Source organism: Bufo gargarizans, unplaced genomic scaffold (genome assembly GCF_014858855.1).
Source record: "Bufo gargarizans isolate SCDJY-AF-19 unplaced genomic scaffold, ASM1485885v1 original_scaffold_1339_pilon, whole genome shotgun sequence".
In the NCBI taxonomy this organism is placed as follows: domain Eukaryota; kingdom Metazoa; phylum Chordata; class Amphibia; order Anura; family Bufonidae; genus Bufo; species Bufo gargarizans.
In genome coordinates, this window is record NW_025334315.1 from 226,347 (window position 1) to 245,444 (window position 19,098).

General features: G+C 45.0%; 1 protein-coding gene across 1 annotated transcript in view; it reads right to left on the reverse strand.

Moving 5' to 3' along the window:
* Window positions 1–19,098, reverse strand: part of LOC122923188 (solute carrier family 12 member 4-like) — an 84,542-nt gene that overhangs the window by 57,422 nt on the left and 8,022 nt on the right. The window contains exons 2-4 of the mRNA XM_044273923.1: window positions 13,066–13,160; window positions 9,757–9,888; window positions 6,019–6,165 (exon numbers count right to left, since the gene is read on the reverse strand). Coding sequence (XP_044129858.1) covers window positions 6,019–6,165; window positions 9,757–9,888; window positions 13,066–13,160 — 374 coding nt within the window. The remainder of the gene's footprint in view (window positions 1–6,018; window positions 6,166–9,756; window positions 9,889–13,065; window positions 13,161–19,098) is intronic.

Here is a 19,098-nt window from a genome sequence, read left to right on the forward strand (position 1 = left end):
TCAAGCTAAACTGGGCATCTTGGACCACACCCCTATGTCTGGTAAGTCATGCCACTGTCTATACCTATAAGACAAAATGCTCCATTTTGGGTGCAATTTACAGCAAAATCTAGGTGTACACACATTAGTAAATGTTGGACAATGTTTTTTTTTAAAAGCCTATGCATGTGAAACATTGCTTTCTATTGAATACCTGATGGCATACTATCTATTCTTATGGCTCTATAATGTACCGTTCCTTTATTATTTTTACTAAAAGTTATGAATGAATTGCTAGCAGTCTGCAGTAAGGGTACAGAGGGGCTGGTAACAAGTAAACACCCCCCAACTGGTTACCCCCCCCCCCCCCCCCTCTGTACCCTTACTGAAGGCTAGGCCTGCACAATATATCCCCAAAGCAATCGCAATAAATCACCATATCGCAATCGCCAATTGGCCGACCCACAAATGCTCACAAAGGGCAGTCCAGACATAGCAAGTGATAGTATATTGCTAACTAAAGTGGTTGCAAAAGCTTACCCTGCGTCATTAACAGCGATGAGCCAAATGATTGATAAAGAGATGTATCTATAGATACCGTACAGTATGCATGTGAAGAATACTATTCAGATTTTTAGTCCAAGAGAATCCTTCCATTAACTATAGTTAAGCCTGTGGCTAAAATTAAAGGCAGCAAGAAAAAAAATGAGAACAAAAAAACAAAACAAATGAAAATTTGTACTTATTTTGAGCTAAAAATATATATTTTTTTATTTGTCTTTAGTAAAAATATGGCATCCTTTATTCTTTACAGAGCTGACATGTTCTAGTAGCACCCTTTGGATTTTCCATCAGACCAGGAGCTGACAGGCTCCTTATCTCTGACATTATAAACACTCATTATAGCTCAGTTCTTATCTTTAAGGGGCTAACATCCCCAAAGCAAACCCCATCTCCCAATCTCTTCCTCTACAGGACTTTCTGATTCTGCTACCAGTGATGGCCAGTTCACAGTGTTCGCCAACGAACACATGCGGGCTGCCATCTTGACTCACAAGTCCGGCGATGCACAGGTAAGTCCTTACCTGTGCCGCCAGCCAGTCTGAAATCAAATGCAGTCACCGGGAGCAGGCAGTTCCGAGAACAGCCACGGGGGGGCCTTAATCGGGCTGTTCTTGGAACCACCTGCTCCCGGTGACCACATTTGTTTCAGACCGGCTGGCGGCACAGGTACAGGTAAGGGCTTACCTGTGAATCGCCAGACTTGTGAGTCAAGATGGCAGCCCACATGTGTTCGTTGGCGAACACTGCGAACTTGCCATCACTGTCTGCTACACATAAAGACATACACTTGACCTGGTCTTCTTCCGGGTGTGCTCGGTTTTTGACTCTGCCAACTCGCCTCCCAAATAGTACAGTCGTGACCAAAAGTTTTGAGAATGACACAAATTAGTTTTCACAAAGTTTGCTGCTAAACTGCTTTTAGATCTTTGTTTCAGTTGTTTCTGTGATGTAGTGAAATATAATTACATGCACTTTATACGTTTCAAAGGCTTTTATCGACAATTACATGACATTTATGCAAAGAGTCAGTATTTGCAGTGTTGGCCCTTCTTTTTCAGGACCTCTGCAATTCGACTGGGCATGCTCTCAATCAACTTCTGGGCCAATTCCTGACTGATAGCAACCCATTCTTTCATAAATCACTTCTTGGAGTTTGTCAGAATTAGTGGGTTTTTGTTTGACCTCTTGAGGATTGACCACAAGTTCTCAATGGGATTATGATCTGAGGAGTTTCCAGGCCATGGACCCAAAATGTCAACGTTTTGGTCCCCGAGCCACTTAGTTATCACTTTTGCCTTATGGCACGGTGCTCCATCGTGCTGGAAAATGCATTGTTCTTCAACAAACTGTTGTTGGATTGTTGGAAGAAGTTGCTGTTGGAGGGTGTTTTGGTACCATTCTTTACTCATGGCTGTGTTTTTGGGCAAAATTGTGAGTGAGCCCACTCGCTTAGGTGAGGAGCAACCCCACACATGAATGGTCTCAGGATGCTTTACTGTTGGCATGACACAGGACTGATGGTAGCGCTCACCTTTTCTTCTCCGGACAAGCCTTTTTCCTGATGCCCCAAACAATCGGAAAGAGGCTTCATCGGATAATATGACTTTGCCCCAGTCCTCAGCAGTCCATTCACCATATTTTCTGCAGAAGATCAATCTGTCCCTGATGTTTTTTATTTTATTTTAGAGATGTGGCTTTTTTGCTGCCCTTCTTGACACCAGGCCATCTTCCAAAAGTCTTCGCCTCACTGTGCGTGCAGATGCGCTCACACCTGCCTGCTGCCATTCCTGAGCAAGCTCTGCACTGGTGGCACTCCAATCCCGCAGCTGAATCCTCTTTAGAAGACGATCCTGGCGCTTGCTGGACTTTCTTGGACGCCCTGAAGCCTTCTTAACAGAATTGAACCTCTTTCCTTTAAATTCTTGATGATCCTATAAATTGTTGATTGAGCCACAATATCCTTGCCTGTGAAGCCATTTTTATGCAACGCAATGATGGCTGCACGCGTTTCTTTGCAGGTCACCATGGTTAACAATGGAAGAACAATGATTTCAAGCATCACCCTCCTTTTAACAGGTCAAGTCTGCCATTTTAACCCAATCAGCCTGACATAATGATCTCCAGCCTTGTGCTCGTCAACATTCTCACCTGAGTTAACAAGACGATTACTGAAATGATCTCAGCAGGTCCTTTAATGACAGCAATGAAATGCAATGGAAAGGTTTTTTGGGGATTAAGTTAATTTTCATGGCAAAGAAGGAGCATGCAATTCATCTGATCACTCTTCATAACATTCTGGAGAAAATGCAAATTACTATTATAAAGACTTAAGCAGCAACTTTTCCAATATTTATGTAATTCTCAAAACTTTTGGCCACGACTGTACAAAGATTAAAACCTCCTGGCACAGGTGGCAGAAACCCTGTTAAGTGTATCAAAACTCCCAGTCTTCAGTGCTCTAGGTGCGACACAGGTCTTTGGAGAAAATCTCATACTCCAGAAGACTTCATCTATTAGAAATTTATGCTGAGAACCTGTAACTCTGCCTAAACTGACCAAACACAGCGTAATTTCTCAGCATTAAAACCACTGGAGAGGTATGAGGAAAGCCTCCATGGTGCACTTAGCTGGGTGTAGACAGTGCCCGGCGATGCAGCGTTTCATGTACCAGAGATGAAGATAGTTTGGGTAAAAGACCTGTCTCACTTGTACAGGGGACAGTTCATACTGTATGTTATGTGGGTGTCAATTCATCTTATATATTTGGGAGTGCATACTCTATATCTCAGCATGACATAGGCACATGTATCAAAGATCCTGTATCACAGTCTTCACCCGTCTCATAGATAGCCAGGGTGTCACTATGCTATTATACTTATTAAAAATCTGTACACAGTGCTGCACCCCCCCCCCCCCCCACGCCTCTTCGCTTATCTCTGTCTACCATCCTACCCATGCTCTCCGTTCAGCAATGACATTCACCATAATATGAACCCATCACTCTCATTTCCAAGACTTCTCCCGAGCTGCACCAGTTCTCTGGAATGTCCTACCCCAAGCAATTAGATTAATTAACCATATTCAGTTTTACGCGCTCCCTAAACACACATCTTAGGTTGGCCTATCACATCCATTGATCTAACTCTTCTCCACTCACCCTCAACCCCCCCCTCCCCATCACCCATCATCATCATTCTGAACCTGATCCATCAGTATCCACCACACCCCATGTACTCAGAAGCACTACAGATACCGGCTGGTGACGGCTCAGGCAGCCTTATATCTACTCCCCTATTGTGTTAAGATGACCAGACCACTGTACAAAATAAGAACTTCTTACTTACTGTGTCACCCCCATCTTCTCATAGACTGTAAGCTCTTGTGAGCAGGGCCCTCATTCCTCTTATTTTAATTGTTCACTTGTTTGTTGCCATGTTATTTATGACTCTGTTTGTACATAAACCCCAATTGTAAAGCGCTGCGGAATATGTTAGCGCTATAAAAATTATTATTATTATGTCTGCTGCATGCACCTTTGCTGTCCATTGCCCTGCTATCACACCATGGGTCTCTGCACGGATATAACTCCAACGTTACTTGGATGTACGCCATTTTGGCATCTGTCACATTATACTACCATAAATTAGATTGTGAGCCCTATTGGGGACAGCTTGATGCTAATGTCTGTAAAGCGCTGCGGAATATAGTAGCGCTATATAAGTGCATAAAATAAAGTAAATTATCCCATGATGAGCTCCGGAGGATAGGTCATCAGTATATATGGCTGGACATCCCCTTTAAATGTCTGAAATGCAAATTATACAGACTCTTTCCCCACTAATCCATAGACCAATCTGCTCAGCTCCTCCTGCTCTATACCATGTTACCTTCAGCTCAGACACCATGTTTAACATGACAGATTCCCTTTAACTTATTTTAACAAACTGATAAACATATAAGATGCTATGCATGTTACAAATATATGCATATTAAAAGTTCTACGCCAATCTCTTACTTTGTTGCAAGACATCCCATGGACTGCACAGAGCTCTTGTCTAGAAATGGAGCTCATGGGACCAGATCCATCAGCACCAATCATTGTAAAACGCAGCGCATGGGGGAGCAGCAGAAGTACAGTGTAAGGCAGGCATCCTCAAACTGCGGCCCTCCAGCTGTTGTAAGACTACATCTCCCACAGTGCCCTGCTGTAGGTCGATACCTGTAGGCTGTTCGGGCATGCTGGGAGTTGTAGTTTTGCAACAGCTCGTGGGCCGCAGTTTGAGGATGCCTGGTGTAAGGAGTTTGATGGACAAATCTGGTCACAAAACTCTCCATCAGCAAAGTTTGCAGGGAAAAGACAAAATTTGAAAGGGCCTCTGTCGGCAGATTTGTCCCTATGACACTGGCTGACCTGTTACATGTGCACTTGGCAGCTGAAGGCATCTGTGTTGGTCCCATGTGCCCGCACCTAGGGCTGCTCCTTTCACTGCCGCGCCCTTTCCACTTTTGATTGACAGGACCAAGCGTGATGACGTTTTCACTACCTGGTCCTGTCAATCAAGGTGCAGGGGGTATGTCAGTTGCAGAGAGAGCTGAAACTCTAGGAGTAACGGCAACGTCCCCGTTGCTCCTAGAGGCTCATTTGCATATATTACAACTTTTTTTTTCAGCAATGCGGGCACATACGAACATAGGACCAACACAGATGCCGTCAGCTCCAAGCGCACATGTAACAGGTCAGCCGGTGTCATAGGTACAAGTCTACTAACAGATGCCCTTTTAGTGCCCTTGATTTTACATACAAATTTGGAAATGCTATTTATTTAAATCACAAGTGTTTAGGAATATAAAAGTGTATAGAAATGAGCTGCCCCATTGAAATGAATGGGAAGGCTTAGGTGTAATTACACCTGCTGACCGCTGCGGATGCGACAGCGAGCAGGTAAACAATGCAGGGAAGCCAGCGATAGCACAGCGTGCGCATAGTCTCTTCATACAGCAAATCGGGGGGGTGGGGGGGGGGGGGTGCCCGGTGTCAGACCGCCTCCGATCTGATATTGATAGGTCATCAATAAAAAATACTTGGACAACCCCTTTTAAAATAAAGAGTACAGGGTACCATGTGCACAGCTTAAGCAGGGTGCTCTTAGCTATTCCTACAGTCCTGAATATGATGTACTGCAACAGTGCTTGGTAAAAACTCACCTGAGGAGCGTCAGGCCAAGCTAGTGCTACTCCTGAAGGACCATCCAGATGTTCTCTTCAGAAGGAATGTTGGATTGTCTAAGAGCTATAGCAAACTCTCCTTTAGATGCATTCACTTACAAGGTGCCTGTGAAGTGTCGCTGCCTCATGAGTGCAACACTTCAATGCTCATTTTCAGCCAAACATAAGATTTGCTCATTATAACACTAAAGGTTTCATTTTCTTATTCTTTTAACAGAAAAGATATGTATATAGCTAGAATCCACTCACACAGCAACAGCAGATCAGTACAATGAGAAGTGTTTGGAAAACTCCAGCAGTGCCCACTATCCATGTCAGTCGGAGAAACAGGATCACGCCTAAGATATTTTGCATGCATGGAAGGTAGACCCCCATCAGCGTGCCCATACTGGGAGACTGCAAGAAAAAAACAGAGGTATAAAACACAGGATAAATGGAGATCGAGAAAGAAAGATAATATAACTGACCTACATGGGAAATTTGCTCAGACGAGAAGGGCGAACCCCATTTCTCTGTTTAAAAAGTGTTTCAGCATATGATGTTATCCATCACTGCAAGTAATGCAGCCACACAGTAACCATATAGTGCCACACATTACCCTATCAATGCTCCCATACAATAGCACAGTGTGTATACAGTACCTTACAGTCTCTTCATTCTCTCGTCATGTAAGCTGGAAGTTATAAACCAGTGGTCTCTGGGAGGCCGCTAACTTATAGCCCCCTTTTCCTACCAAGAGACATAACCAACTGCAGCCGCCTAACCCCACGGCTCCAACTGCAGCCGCCTAACCCCACGGCTCCAACTGCAGCCGCCTAACCCCACGGCTCCAACTGCAGCCGCCTAACCCCACGGCTCCAACTGCAGCCGCCTAACCCCACGGCTCCAACTGCAGCCGCCTAACCCCACGGCTCCAACTGCAGCCGCCTAACCCCACGGCTCCAACTGCAGCCGCCTAACCCCACGGCTCCAACTGCAGCCGCCTAACCCCACGGCTCCAACTGCAGCCGCCTAACCCCACGGCTCCAACTGCAGCCGCCTAACCCCACGGCTCCAACTGCAGCCGCCTAACCCCACGGCTCCAACTGCAGCCGCCTAACCCCACGGCTCCAACTGCAGCCGCCTAACCCCACGGCTCCAACTGTTGACAGTGAACTATGCATGCGCAGCTGGCATCCATTCACTTTGGGGGTCCCTACAATAAGCCACCAGTGTTAGAGGAGAGAGAATCCCTTTAAAAACCCCTTAGTGACCACCAATACGCCTTTTTACTGTAGTAAACTAAGGGGGTTTAAGACAGATAGCTGGTGTTAATCAATGATTATATGTACCCAAAATGGTGCATTAAAAACTAACTTGTCCTGCAAAAAATAAAGCTTTATAAAAGGTACATTGATGAACAAAAAAAGTTATAGCTTTTGAAATGCAATTTTGAAAAAATGTGAGTGGTCACTAAGGGGTTAAATACCATGAATTCTTATATACACATTATAGGCATACATACCAGAAACAAGGACCCAAACTATTTTTCAAAAGCACTTTTTTTTCCCGTTCAAAGATTAAGATTAAAATTAAAATAATGGAATCATGTCTGCCGTACATGATCTTGTGCTGCTTTGAGATGGCCAAATTATAAAATATACAAGATTAGACGCTCTCTGACTAATCCTCAGGAAATGCCAGCTGTCCAGGATTTAAAGATGCACAAATAGAGTTAAAACAGGGTTATATTTAAACTGTGGCTCTCTGGCAGCAGCTCCTGAATGCTATACTGTGGCCAGATACACACTGGGGAGTGGGGTGCATCCCCCCGCTGGCTAGATAAGTTGTAATTATGATATGCTTTAACTCATCCCCTTTTAGCTAAACATACAAAAACATCAGGGGAATACTACTACTACTACATACTGCTGCTGCATACTACTACATACTGCATACTACAGAATACCAAAAATATTCTACAGTTTTCAAACCAGCACCTGAATACTTTTTTAATTGCATGTAATAAAAAAATTTGCATAGCCACTGAGATATTTAATAAAATGTATATTTATAGCGCCACCTGCTGTTTGTTTTTTATTTCTTTGTCCTGCTCACTGAGATGGCCGCACATGCTCAGTTTTATCCTTCATCTGCCTCATGAGCTGCGATAGGCAGAGCATGGACACCCCCCCCCGCCTAAGCTGCGATAGGGAGAGCATGGACACCCCCCCCCCCCCCCGCCTAAGCTGCGATAGGGAGAGCATGGACAACCCCCCCCCCCCCCGCCTAAGCTGCGATAGGGAGAGCATGGACACCCCCCCCCCCCCCAAGCTGCGATAGGGAGAGCATGGACACCCCCCCCCCCCCCAAGCTGCGATAGGGAGAGCATGGACACCCCCCCCCCCAAGCTGCGATAGGGAGAGCATGGACACCCCCCCCCCCCAAGCTGCGATAGGGAGAGCATGGACACCCCCCCTAAGCTGCGATAGGGAGAGCATGGACACCCCCCCCTAAGCTGCGATAGGGAGAGCATGGACACCCCCCCTAAGCTGCGATAGGGAGAGCATGGACACCCCCCCTAAGCTGCGATAGGGAGAGCATGGACACCCCCCCCCCCCCAAGCTGCGATAGGGAGAGCATGGACACCCCCCCCCCCCAAGCTGCGATAGGGAGAGCATGGACACCCCCCCCCCCCAAGCTGCGATAGGGAGAGCATGGACACCCCCCCCCCCCAAGCTGCGATAGGGAGAGCATGGACACCCCCCCCCAAGCTGCGATAGGGAGAGCATGGACACCCCCCCTAAGCTGCGATAGGGAGAGCATGGACACCCCCCCTAAGCTGCGATAGGGAGAGCATGGACACCCCCCCTAAGCTGCGATAGGGAGAGCATGGACACCCCCCCTAAGCTGCGATAGGGAGAGCATGGACACCCCCCCTAAGCTGCGATAGGGAGAGCATGGACACCCCCCCTAAGCTGCGATAGGGAGAGCATGGACACCCCCCCCTAAGCTGCGATAGGGAGAGCATGGACACATCCCCTAAGCTGCGATAGGGAGAGCATGGACACATCCCCTAAGCTGCGATAGGGAGAGCATGGACACACCCCCTAAGCTGAAGCAGAAAAGACACTCCCCTTGAGCTGTCAGCTTGATATAAATCTAGGAGAGCAATGAATGGGGAGATCTCTGGACCCATGTGAGGTACAGGGCTGGTTCTAGCATTGTTAGATAGAGATTGTCATGTACTATATTATGTCCGATATGACAATCCCTTAATATATTAGGATCCACCCCTCCCTGCCGGACCTGTGAAAGGAAACATATCTGCTTGGCTCCTTCCATTCACGGTGCTCCCGTTCCTGCTTGTCAACTTATGGAATGGATGGAGGTCACGTGTGCTGCTGCAGCGATGACATGTCCATGTCACATACCACTTGGGGGACACTGCGACCAGTCATTGGTTGCAGTGCCACACGTGACACTTCCACGCCAGATGATGTTGACAAGCAGGGACTGGAGCACCAAGAAGGGAGCAGGGAAGTATGGTGCGTGTCATTTATGTGAAAACATTGGGGGAGATCTATCAAAACTGGTGCAACCAGAATCAGATTGATCCTTTCATTTTTGATTGGAGCGGTTGGAATCCGAATTGGTTGATATAGGCAACTAAGCCAGTTTCCCTTTGCAGTAGTTGTGATAAATCTCGCCCATTGTGTAGTTTGGCTGAACTTTTATTTAGTAGCAGCACACTGCAAGATTGGCAAATTCATGAGCTGCAGGCTACCCCAGCACACTCATATGCAGAGGATAGGTCATCCGTAAATCATCTCCGAAAACCCTTTAACTTTATCTACATGATAAATGCCATTTACTGAAGTGAGACAACCCCTTTAATATTCTGCACCCTCCTACCTGCCTTATAGGACTTTTTCGTATCTTTACATACAGCACAAATTAGTTTGTTAGGCTTCAGGTTATGAATCAATCAGGCATCAAAGCCTTTACCTTGAAGACTTTCTTACGAACCCCTTCTCCACTTTCAGCCTCTTCATGCTCCTTTGCTCCCTGCGGGAGGTTTGTGTAGTTAACAAGGCGGCTAAGAAGGGAAGAAACTTTAGGTCGAATGTCCAGTTCTTCCTACAAAAAAAATAAATAAATTTAATTTAAATTTTGTATGTCTTAATTAGTTACATTTTAATGTTGGGCATCTTACAAATATTAAAGAACACATTTTAACTTATAAAAAAGAAGGTGCACAAACAGCTGTGGCGTGCAACAAGCACCATTTATAATACCTGGAAGGCTGAACCAGGACACATCCTCATTTTCACCCAGGCAGCCCCCCTGACTTGAGCATCAGAGCAGTTCAGGCTCAGATGCTCTCCTTTACCCTGCACTAAATTGCGCAGGCCAAAGGCATTTTCTGGAGTTTTGGTGACGAACCGGGCTCTCCAGAGGGCTGCCAGGTGGAGGCTTCCGCCCAGCAGTGAGCCCGGTGATGTCACCGGCACTGATGGGCGGGTTTTAGCGCTGCCCTAGCCAGTAAAATGGGTGAAAATATGGGTATGTCTGGGTTCAACTCTGAACCCGGACAACCCCTTTAAAGCTTTGTAGCAGTGGAGACAGCATGTATGCAAAAATGACTACCTCCATGTAACAGACAATATACACAGTCGAGCCCCAATATTCTGATCAGCAGCTAATATCCAGAGTAACCGCCATGTGCAGCACGGACTGCGGCTAGATGGGCTGGGACTGACTCAGTAAGGTCTTGGTAGGTTGTCACAGGTATGTGAAGCCATGCTGACTGCAGTGCATCCGACAGCTGCTGGAGGGTGCGTGGGGAGGATCCATAGAGTTAATGCAACAATCGAGATGGTTCCACCGATGCTCAGCTGGGTCCAAGTCTGGGGAATAAGGGGGCCAGGGTAGTACTTTGAAGCCTTGGTTATGCTCTTCCAACCAACATCAGACATTTCTAGTCGTGTGACATGACGCATTGTCTTATTGGAAGATCCCATCCGCCCCAGGGAAGACAATCAGCATGTATGGGTGTCTGTGAACTGCAAGGATGGATTCATACCCAGATCGGTTGACAGTACTTTCCACATGGATGAGTGGCCCAGAGAATGCCAGGAAAGAATTTCCCAGACCATAACGCAGCCACCACCAGCTTGTGTTCTTCTAGCAGTGGTTGCAGAGTGTTTATTCTCTGATGTTTCTTGCCTGACACGCCAGCGTCCATCCATTCGATAAAGTGTAAAACGTGACTCATAGGAGAAGACAGCCCTCTGCCAATCAGCGGAGGTCCAATTCAGATACTGCCGTTAAAAATTGAAGCCTTTTGTGCTGATGCAACTTCATTAGCAGAGGTGCAGTGACCATCCATCTGCTACAGAGCCCCATACACAGTAAGGTTCACTGAACTGTCGTTTTAGACACAAGTCTGGTAGCCCCCTGGTACATTTTGGCGGTAAGTTGCTCCACTGTAGGGCACTGGTCCACCCTTGAGCACCTTCATAGCCAACGTTCACCTTTCACATCAATAGCACGTGGTGCTCCGCAGTTTCCATGTCACTTATTCACAATGGTGCTATTTGTCCACTCACCATACACTTTCACCACAGCAACACGTGAACAGTTCACAAACGGCGCAGGTTTAGATATACCGCCACCCTTTTCCCCGAAAGCCAATAATCATCCCTTTTTGCAACTCTGATAAATCGCCCGTTTTTCCCCATGGCACCACCAAGGGATATGTGTGCAGACAGCCTATCTCACCCCTTATATACCCACCAAGCCAGCTCACCACAGGGAACTTCCTTCATGAGCTACGCGCTGCCGACGTAGAAAGCAGGAAGTGGTCAGAATAATGTGACTCGACAGTGTACTTTTATTATATCACTACACAAATAGACTTGTCACATGGTCCCTAATAAGGTTCAAATACCCCAATGGCAGAAATTACAATATCACACAAGACCATTTCCTCCATGAACACTAAATAATAGAGGAGAAAAGAGCAACAAAACCGACAGTGGCTATATCCTCTAATGGCAAGAATGCGAGCAGAACGTTCCTGTACTTCAATGTCTTTTGTTTGCTAATCAGGTAGGTAGAAATACAGTTTTGGCTCACATTCACACTAAGGTTTTGAGAGACATGGCCACTTGGTAATTAAAAACTCAATTACAATGGGCCCAACACTCACCTCTGCTGCAGCAAAAAGAACAAGGGTCTCCAGGTTATAGCATGGGAATGCAGCTCTTACATGGGCTTTATCAACCCTGTCTTATTGGTCAGTCAAACCATGATTTCAGACCAGCCTCTAAGAACAGGCTTGCCCGTCGTCCCTAACAGCCAATAATGCATAACCATCCAGGGGAAGGTCTGATCATGCGATCTATATCCAATCTCAATGCTGATCACAGCAATCAGTTACTAGAAAATGCATTCTCCTGGACTTAGCCTGCTTTTCCTCCTACACTTAAAGGCTATGGACACCTTTGGGGCATGTTTTTAGGATAGCATTTTACTCATTTTTGGGCTAAAAATAATTTTTTCAATTGGTCTTTGTTAACAATTTTCAGCTGTTTTTGAGATATTGGAGAGTTTTAGTTCTCAGCCCTGTCAGCTGACGACTTATGTGAAGACTCATCTCTGATCTCCTGACCTCAAACACTCATAGCTAAACTCTTATCAAACTGATAAGAATATGACAGTGATCAGAAATAAGGCTTTACATGAGCTGTCAACTGACAGGACAGAGGAGTGATAATCTGTAAACAGACTGATTTTAAACCCCTATATCTCAAAAACTGCTAAAAAAGTTTAATAAAGATCAATAAAAAAAAATTTGTAAAATGAGTAAAAAAAATAAAAAAAATAATGAGTAATGAGTAAAATGTAAAATAATAAAAAATTGCCCGAAGGTGTCTATTGCCTGTAAAGAGCTATTCCCATCTTAGAAATTGAAGATCAATGTCAGACAGGTGCGGGTCTTCCCCCTGTGACCTGCTCCTATCTCCAGAACTGGCCCCCCAAAGTGAAAAAGAGTGCACTGCTCAAGCACGATCTCCCTCCATTCACCGCTATGGAAGTTCCAAAAACAGACGATGCACTGGCACAGCTATTTCCGTCAGTCCCACAGAAGTGGATGGAGAGAACAATGTACATGTATAATGTGCTCTCCATCACTTCAGGGGCCACATTCTGTAGGACCAGCACCTATCTGACATTGATAGCATATCATCCTAGCCATATGCCACCAATGTCCCAGATGGGTCAACCCCTTGTGTGCCCATGTAGTCTTACCTCAAATAAAGCCAAGTTCCTGTCGTAGAATTCAATTCCTTTCTGCGACTCAGAGCTTTTGAGAAACGGACTACTCTCTTTGACGCTCCCATGACCTAAAAAAACAAAAAAACAAAATGTTCTAATGTCATATATCTTCTAATATATCTTCTAACATAATATATGCCTACTGCAAGAGGTGTTTGGCAGTGGCTTACCTCCCCCTCCATATTAAGACGACATGCATGCTTGGCCAGGCATGCATGTACATTGTGTAACTGGGTATTGGTTGTACAAGCTATTGAAGGTGTGCTGGCACCTTCAGGGATCTTTAACATGAGTTATACGGATTGTGTCGGGATCTGTTCAGGGAAAAAGTGATGGTTTTGCACACAAGTTCAATTAGTTTTGTCTGACTGTGTTCAGTGTTTCAGATACAATCCGTTTTTTATGTGTTTTTCACACGCATGAAGAACAAATATTCCAGCAACCATCAGTGAAAAACGCATTGCATCTGGATGCCGTTTTTCATACAAGTCCCATTCACTTCTATGGAGCCAGGGCTGCGTGAAAAACATACAACATGGAACATGCTGCCATTTTTTCTAAATGCACAAATGATGTGTAAAAAACAACGTTCGTGTGCACAGACCCGTTGAAATGAATGGGTCAGGATTCAGTCTTTTCAGAGTTATACAACTCACAATTTCAACAATTTTCTAAGTTATACAATTCCCATGATGTACCCCAAAATGTTAATAAAAATTCCAAGCCCTCACATGGTTATATTGACAGAAAAATAAAAAATAAACTACAGTTTTTGAAATGCGGTGATTAAATTTTTTTAAAAAAAAAATAAAACCATCAAGGGGTTCTCCAGGAATACACAATTTCTAACAGGTGTTGGCAGCCTGCCTCCCCTATTGAAAGGACCATACTTAGGGCTCATTCAGAAGGCCGTAGTGTTTTGCGGGATGCATATGGCCGACACTATGATAGAAATTACTATTCTTTTCCAAGATTGCGGATAAGAATAAGACATGCTCTATCTTTCTTGCGGAACTACGGATGCGGACAGCACACTGTGTCTGTCTGTATCTTTTGCGGCCCCATCGAAATGAATAGGTCTGCACCCGTTACGCAAAATTGTGGAACAGATGCGGACCCATTCATACGGTCGTTTAAAAGAGCCCTTACCTGTTCTGGTCCTCTGTGCTGGCTCCCGCTATTCCTTCATCCAGTCCGGGGGTTTGTTTTCTTCCTCCCTGCCATGGACATGGTCACAAGGGACACATCAACCACTGGCTTTAGCAGTTATGCGTCTCCTTTGGACACATTATCACTAAAGCGAATCAGGTGGCTATCACCATGCCGGAGGACTGGAGCGGAGGGGAGTAAATATGATACTTTCAGTGTGGGAGGCAGGCTGTCAGCACCTGTTAGAAATGATATATTCCTGAAAAACCTCTTTAAAGGAAGGTATCTGTATCAGGTCTCATTCCACTAAGTCTGCATCTACGTATACATTTGGTAATGTATTTTACTTATTCAAGCAGTGCCACAAGTAATCTGAGGATGTAATATAGTATAAAATATAGTTAATCATGTATGGATACCTAGTTGGGTAAAATCTTATTCAACTATACACAGAATGCTAATAATTTATCCCTACTCAGTAATAAGCTTGTAACCTAGAACTTTTACATTGGTCGAGGGTTCCATATTGCAAATTACATTTGTGGAAACACATGGGTTAAGTAGACAAACTAGAAAACAGTGGAGCAAAAGAGTTATGCTAGGCTAAAGAAAAAGAGTCAAAAATTATCAGTCCCCCCCCCCCCCCCCCATACGGATAACTCCACGGACCTTACCCTTCTGCCCACTAAGGCAGGAGTCTCCCATCCTCAGGGTAGGGCAGCGTAATTCTTTACCGGCAATAGCAAGGAATAACGTTTGACCTCTTCAGTGCGACGCCTCTCCGGATGCTCTTACGTTGGAGCAACAGCCAAGTGAATTAATCTGGAATTAGCAAAAGGCTTTCTGTACTGAAGCCAAGGTTGTCTTTAAGTAGGGCTGGTGTGGGGGGGGGGGGGGAGTCAAAGGACTGTCACACTTTATTTTGTGGGCAACATCAATCTAATTCAGGCACAGGTAAGAATAGTCGTCAGGTTCAAGTAGCAAATAATCCAAATTATACATGCACACGCTAGACGCGGGATAATAAATGGTTATTTCATCAACATATTGAGGAATATACAAAACCTAAAAGGTACTTTTAAATTAAAAAAGTAGCTAAAGTAAGCTTTAGGGTAGGTTCACACAGAGTATTTGTGAGCCGAAAAAAGACCTGATGCGAAATCCACATTCGTTTTTTTTTCCCCATGTGTTTTTGGGGAAGGTTTTCTTTCCTGCCCAATTTTAATGGAAATCTGAATGTGGATTAAAGGCTGTATTACATCAGCCCATTCTGCAGGCGGAGGGAAGCGTTCCTTCCCGGCAATCGCCTAAAAGTCAGCGGAGGAGACTGCTGCTATTACATACAGTGATCTCCTCCACAGCATGGAGAGGAGCAGTGGTTATACCATTGCTGGACCCTATGCTGTAAAGTGGTTTGCCGCCGGCAAATCGTGATCTTTCTGCCAGCATAATACAGGTTTAAAGGGGTTGTCCGCTTTTTACTATTGATTACCATGTTTGGTCTGTTTTTCACTGACCACTGGTAGGAGATGCTCTGGAAATTCATCTGCAGCCTAGCAGTGTCCGTGGAACACGGATGACAAAAAAATGGACACAGGGACTAGAGTTGAGCAAAGCGAGCTTCAGATGCTTAAAGGGGTTCCACAGTTCCTATTCCTCTGGATAGATTATCAGCATCTGATCGGCAGGGGTCCGACACCCGAGACCCCCGCCGATCAGCTGTTTGAGAAGGCAGCGGCGCTGGCAGTAGCGCAGTGGCCTTCTCGCCATTTACCACAGGCCCAGTGACGTCACGACTAGTATCACTGGCCTGGGCTAAGCCCCGTTCATTTGAATAGAGCTTAGCCCCACCCAGGCCAGTGATACTAGTCGTGACGTCACTGGGCCTGCGGTAAACAGCGAGAAGGCTGCAGAGCTACTGCCAGATCAGATGCCAATGATGTATCCAGAGGATAGATCATCAGTTTAAAAGAACTGCAGAACCCCTTTAATCCTAAGTCGCTTTGTTCAAAACTTCGGAATAATACTGTACAGAGATTCGTCTCCTTACAGTATTAGAATGTATGGGCTCTGAAGAGCCGAAGTTAGGTATTTACGAAGTCGGTCGTGACTTTGTTGAATTACTTTGGTAATTGATTTTTAAAGTGGAAAACTGCTTTAAAATTTTAAACTGAACTCTGCTTTGGTTCAGAGGTACCAGTTGGAACTGAAGCAGAGTTCGGTTTCAAGTTTTAAAGTAGTTTTCCACTTTAAAAATCAATTACCAAAGTTATTCAACGAAGTCACAAGCAACTTAGACATAAATACCTAACTTCGGCTCGTCAGTGCCCATACATTCTAATAGTGTACAGAGACGAATCTCCGTACAGTATTATTCCGAAGTTCCGAACAAAGCGATTTCAGTTGAAGCATCCGAAGCTTGCTTCCCTCAACACTAACAGGGACCAAACATGGACTCTACGGACATTTTGACGGATGAAAACAAAGATGTCAAAACAGGCACTAAGAAGTGAATGAGGCCTTACTATTAGGCGAAATTATGCATCACGTGTGCTATCCCTTAAAGAAGGGTGTAAAGCAGCGTGAAGAGGATCTCTGGCGAGATACACAAGAACGCACCCTGTGTAAGAGCTGAGTGGAAATGAATGCGCCTGGGGCAAATCTCTGCTGTCGCGTCTACATAAAACAACAATGAGTAATAGATTGGGTAAAACAATACTTCTGTTTGTGGCCATACAGATAACTGTTTAACTGTTTATGTAGTTGGAGCTCAGACAAGCAGGGTTTCAAAAAAAAAAAAAATTGGGTCAGCTAAAACCAACAATTTTTACGGGTGTGATGAATAGAAGTCCCGTTTTGTAGCATACATTCGGTCATGTGATTTTATGAGTGATGTCATATATCCCTTATTGTACAGAGTCTTGTATATGTACAGTTGCAAGAAAAAAGTATGTGAACCCTTTGGAATGATATGGATTTCTGCACAAATTGGTCATAAAATGTGATCTGATCTTCATCTAAGGCCTCATGCACACAACCGTTTTTTTTTGCGGTCCGCAAAAACGGGTTCCGTAGTTCCGTGATCTGTGTCCGTTTTTCCTTCCGTGGGTCTTCCTTGATTTTTGGAGGATCCACGGACATGAAGGAAAAAGTTGTTTTGGTGTCCGCCTGGCCTTACAATGCAAGTCAATGGGGACGGATCCGTTTGACGTTGACACAATATGGTGCAATTGCAAACGGATCCGTCCCCCATTGACTTTCAATGTACAGTCAGGAGTCCCTATTATACCATCGGATCGGAGTTTTCTCCAATCCAATGTTATATTTAAACTTGAAGGGTCCCCATCACCATGGGAACGCCTCTATGTTAGAATATACCATGGGATTTGAGATACATCGTGAAAAAACTCATATCCGACAGTATATTCTAACACAGAGGCGTTCCCATGGTGATGGGGACGCTTCAAGTTAGAATATACTACGAACTGTGTACATGACTGCCCCCTTCTGCCTGGCAGCACCCGATCTCTTACAGGGGGCTGTGATCCGCACAACTAACCCCTCAGGTACCACACCTGAGGGGTTAATTGTGGTATCATAGCCCCCTGTAAGAGATTAGGGGCTGCCAGGCAGCAGGGGGCAGACCCCCCTCCCTCCCAGTTTGAATATCATTGGTGGCCAGTGTGCGGATGCCAATCTTGTGTGCATCCGTGTTTTTTTTACGGACCCATTGACTTGAATGGGTCCGTGAACCGTTGACCGTCAAAAAAATTGGACAGATCATATTTTTTGGACGGACAGGATACACAGATCACGGAGGCGGATGACAAACGGTGCATTTTCCGAGTTTTCAACGGACCCATTGAAAGTCAATGGGTTCGCAGAAAATCACGGAAAAAAAAAACGGAACAACGGCCACGGGTGCACACAACGGTCGTGTGCATGAGGCCTAAGTCACAACAATAGACAATCACAGTCTTAAACTAATAACACACAAAGAATTAAATGTTACCATGTTTTTATTGAACACACCATGTAAACATTCACAGTGCAGGTGGAAAAAGTATGTGAACCCCTAGACTAATGACAACTCTAAGAGCTAATTGGAGTGAGGTGTCAGCCAATTGGAGTCCAATCAATGAGAGGAGATTTGAGGTGTTGGTTACAGCTGCCCTGTCCTATAAAAAACACACCAGTTCTGGGTTTGCTTTTCACAAGAAGCATTGTCTGATGTGAATGATGACTCACACAAAAGAGCTCTCAGAAGACCTACGATTAAGAATTGTTGACTTGCATAAAGCTGGAAAGGGTTATAAAAGTATCTCCAAAAGCCTTGCTGTTCATCAGTCCATGGTAAGACAAATTGTCTATAAATGGAGATAGTTCAGCACTGCTGCTACTCTCCCTAGGAGTGGCTGTCCTGTAAAGATGACTGCAAGAGCACAGCGCAGACTGCTCAATGAGGTGAAGAAGAATCCTAGAGTGTCAGCTAAAGACTTACAAAAGTCTCTGGCATATGCTAACATCCCTGTTAGCGAATCTATTATACGTAAAACACTAAACAAGAATGGATTTCATGGAAGGATACCACCAAAAAAAACAGCTCAGATCGGTTCGGCCCTGGGATTTTTTGAGCTGTTCTTGACTGCGGAGCTCTTGGACTTAGTTGTGGCAGAAACAAATCGGTATGCCACTCAATTTATATCCGTCAACCCGGGAAGCTTTTATGCCCAGCCTTTCCGGTGGAAACCAGTCCAAGTTTCCGAATTAAAAAAAATTCTGGGCCTTCTCTTCAACATGGGTCTAACCAAAAAGCATGAATTGCGGTCATATTGGTCCACGAACCCAATTCATCAC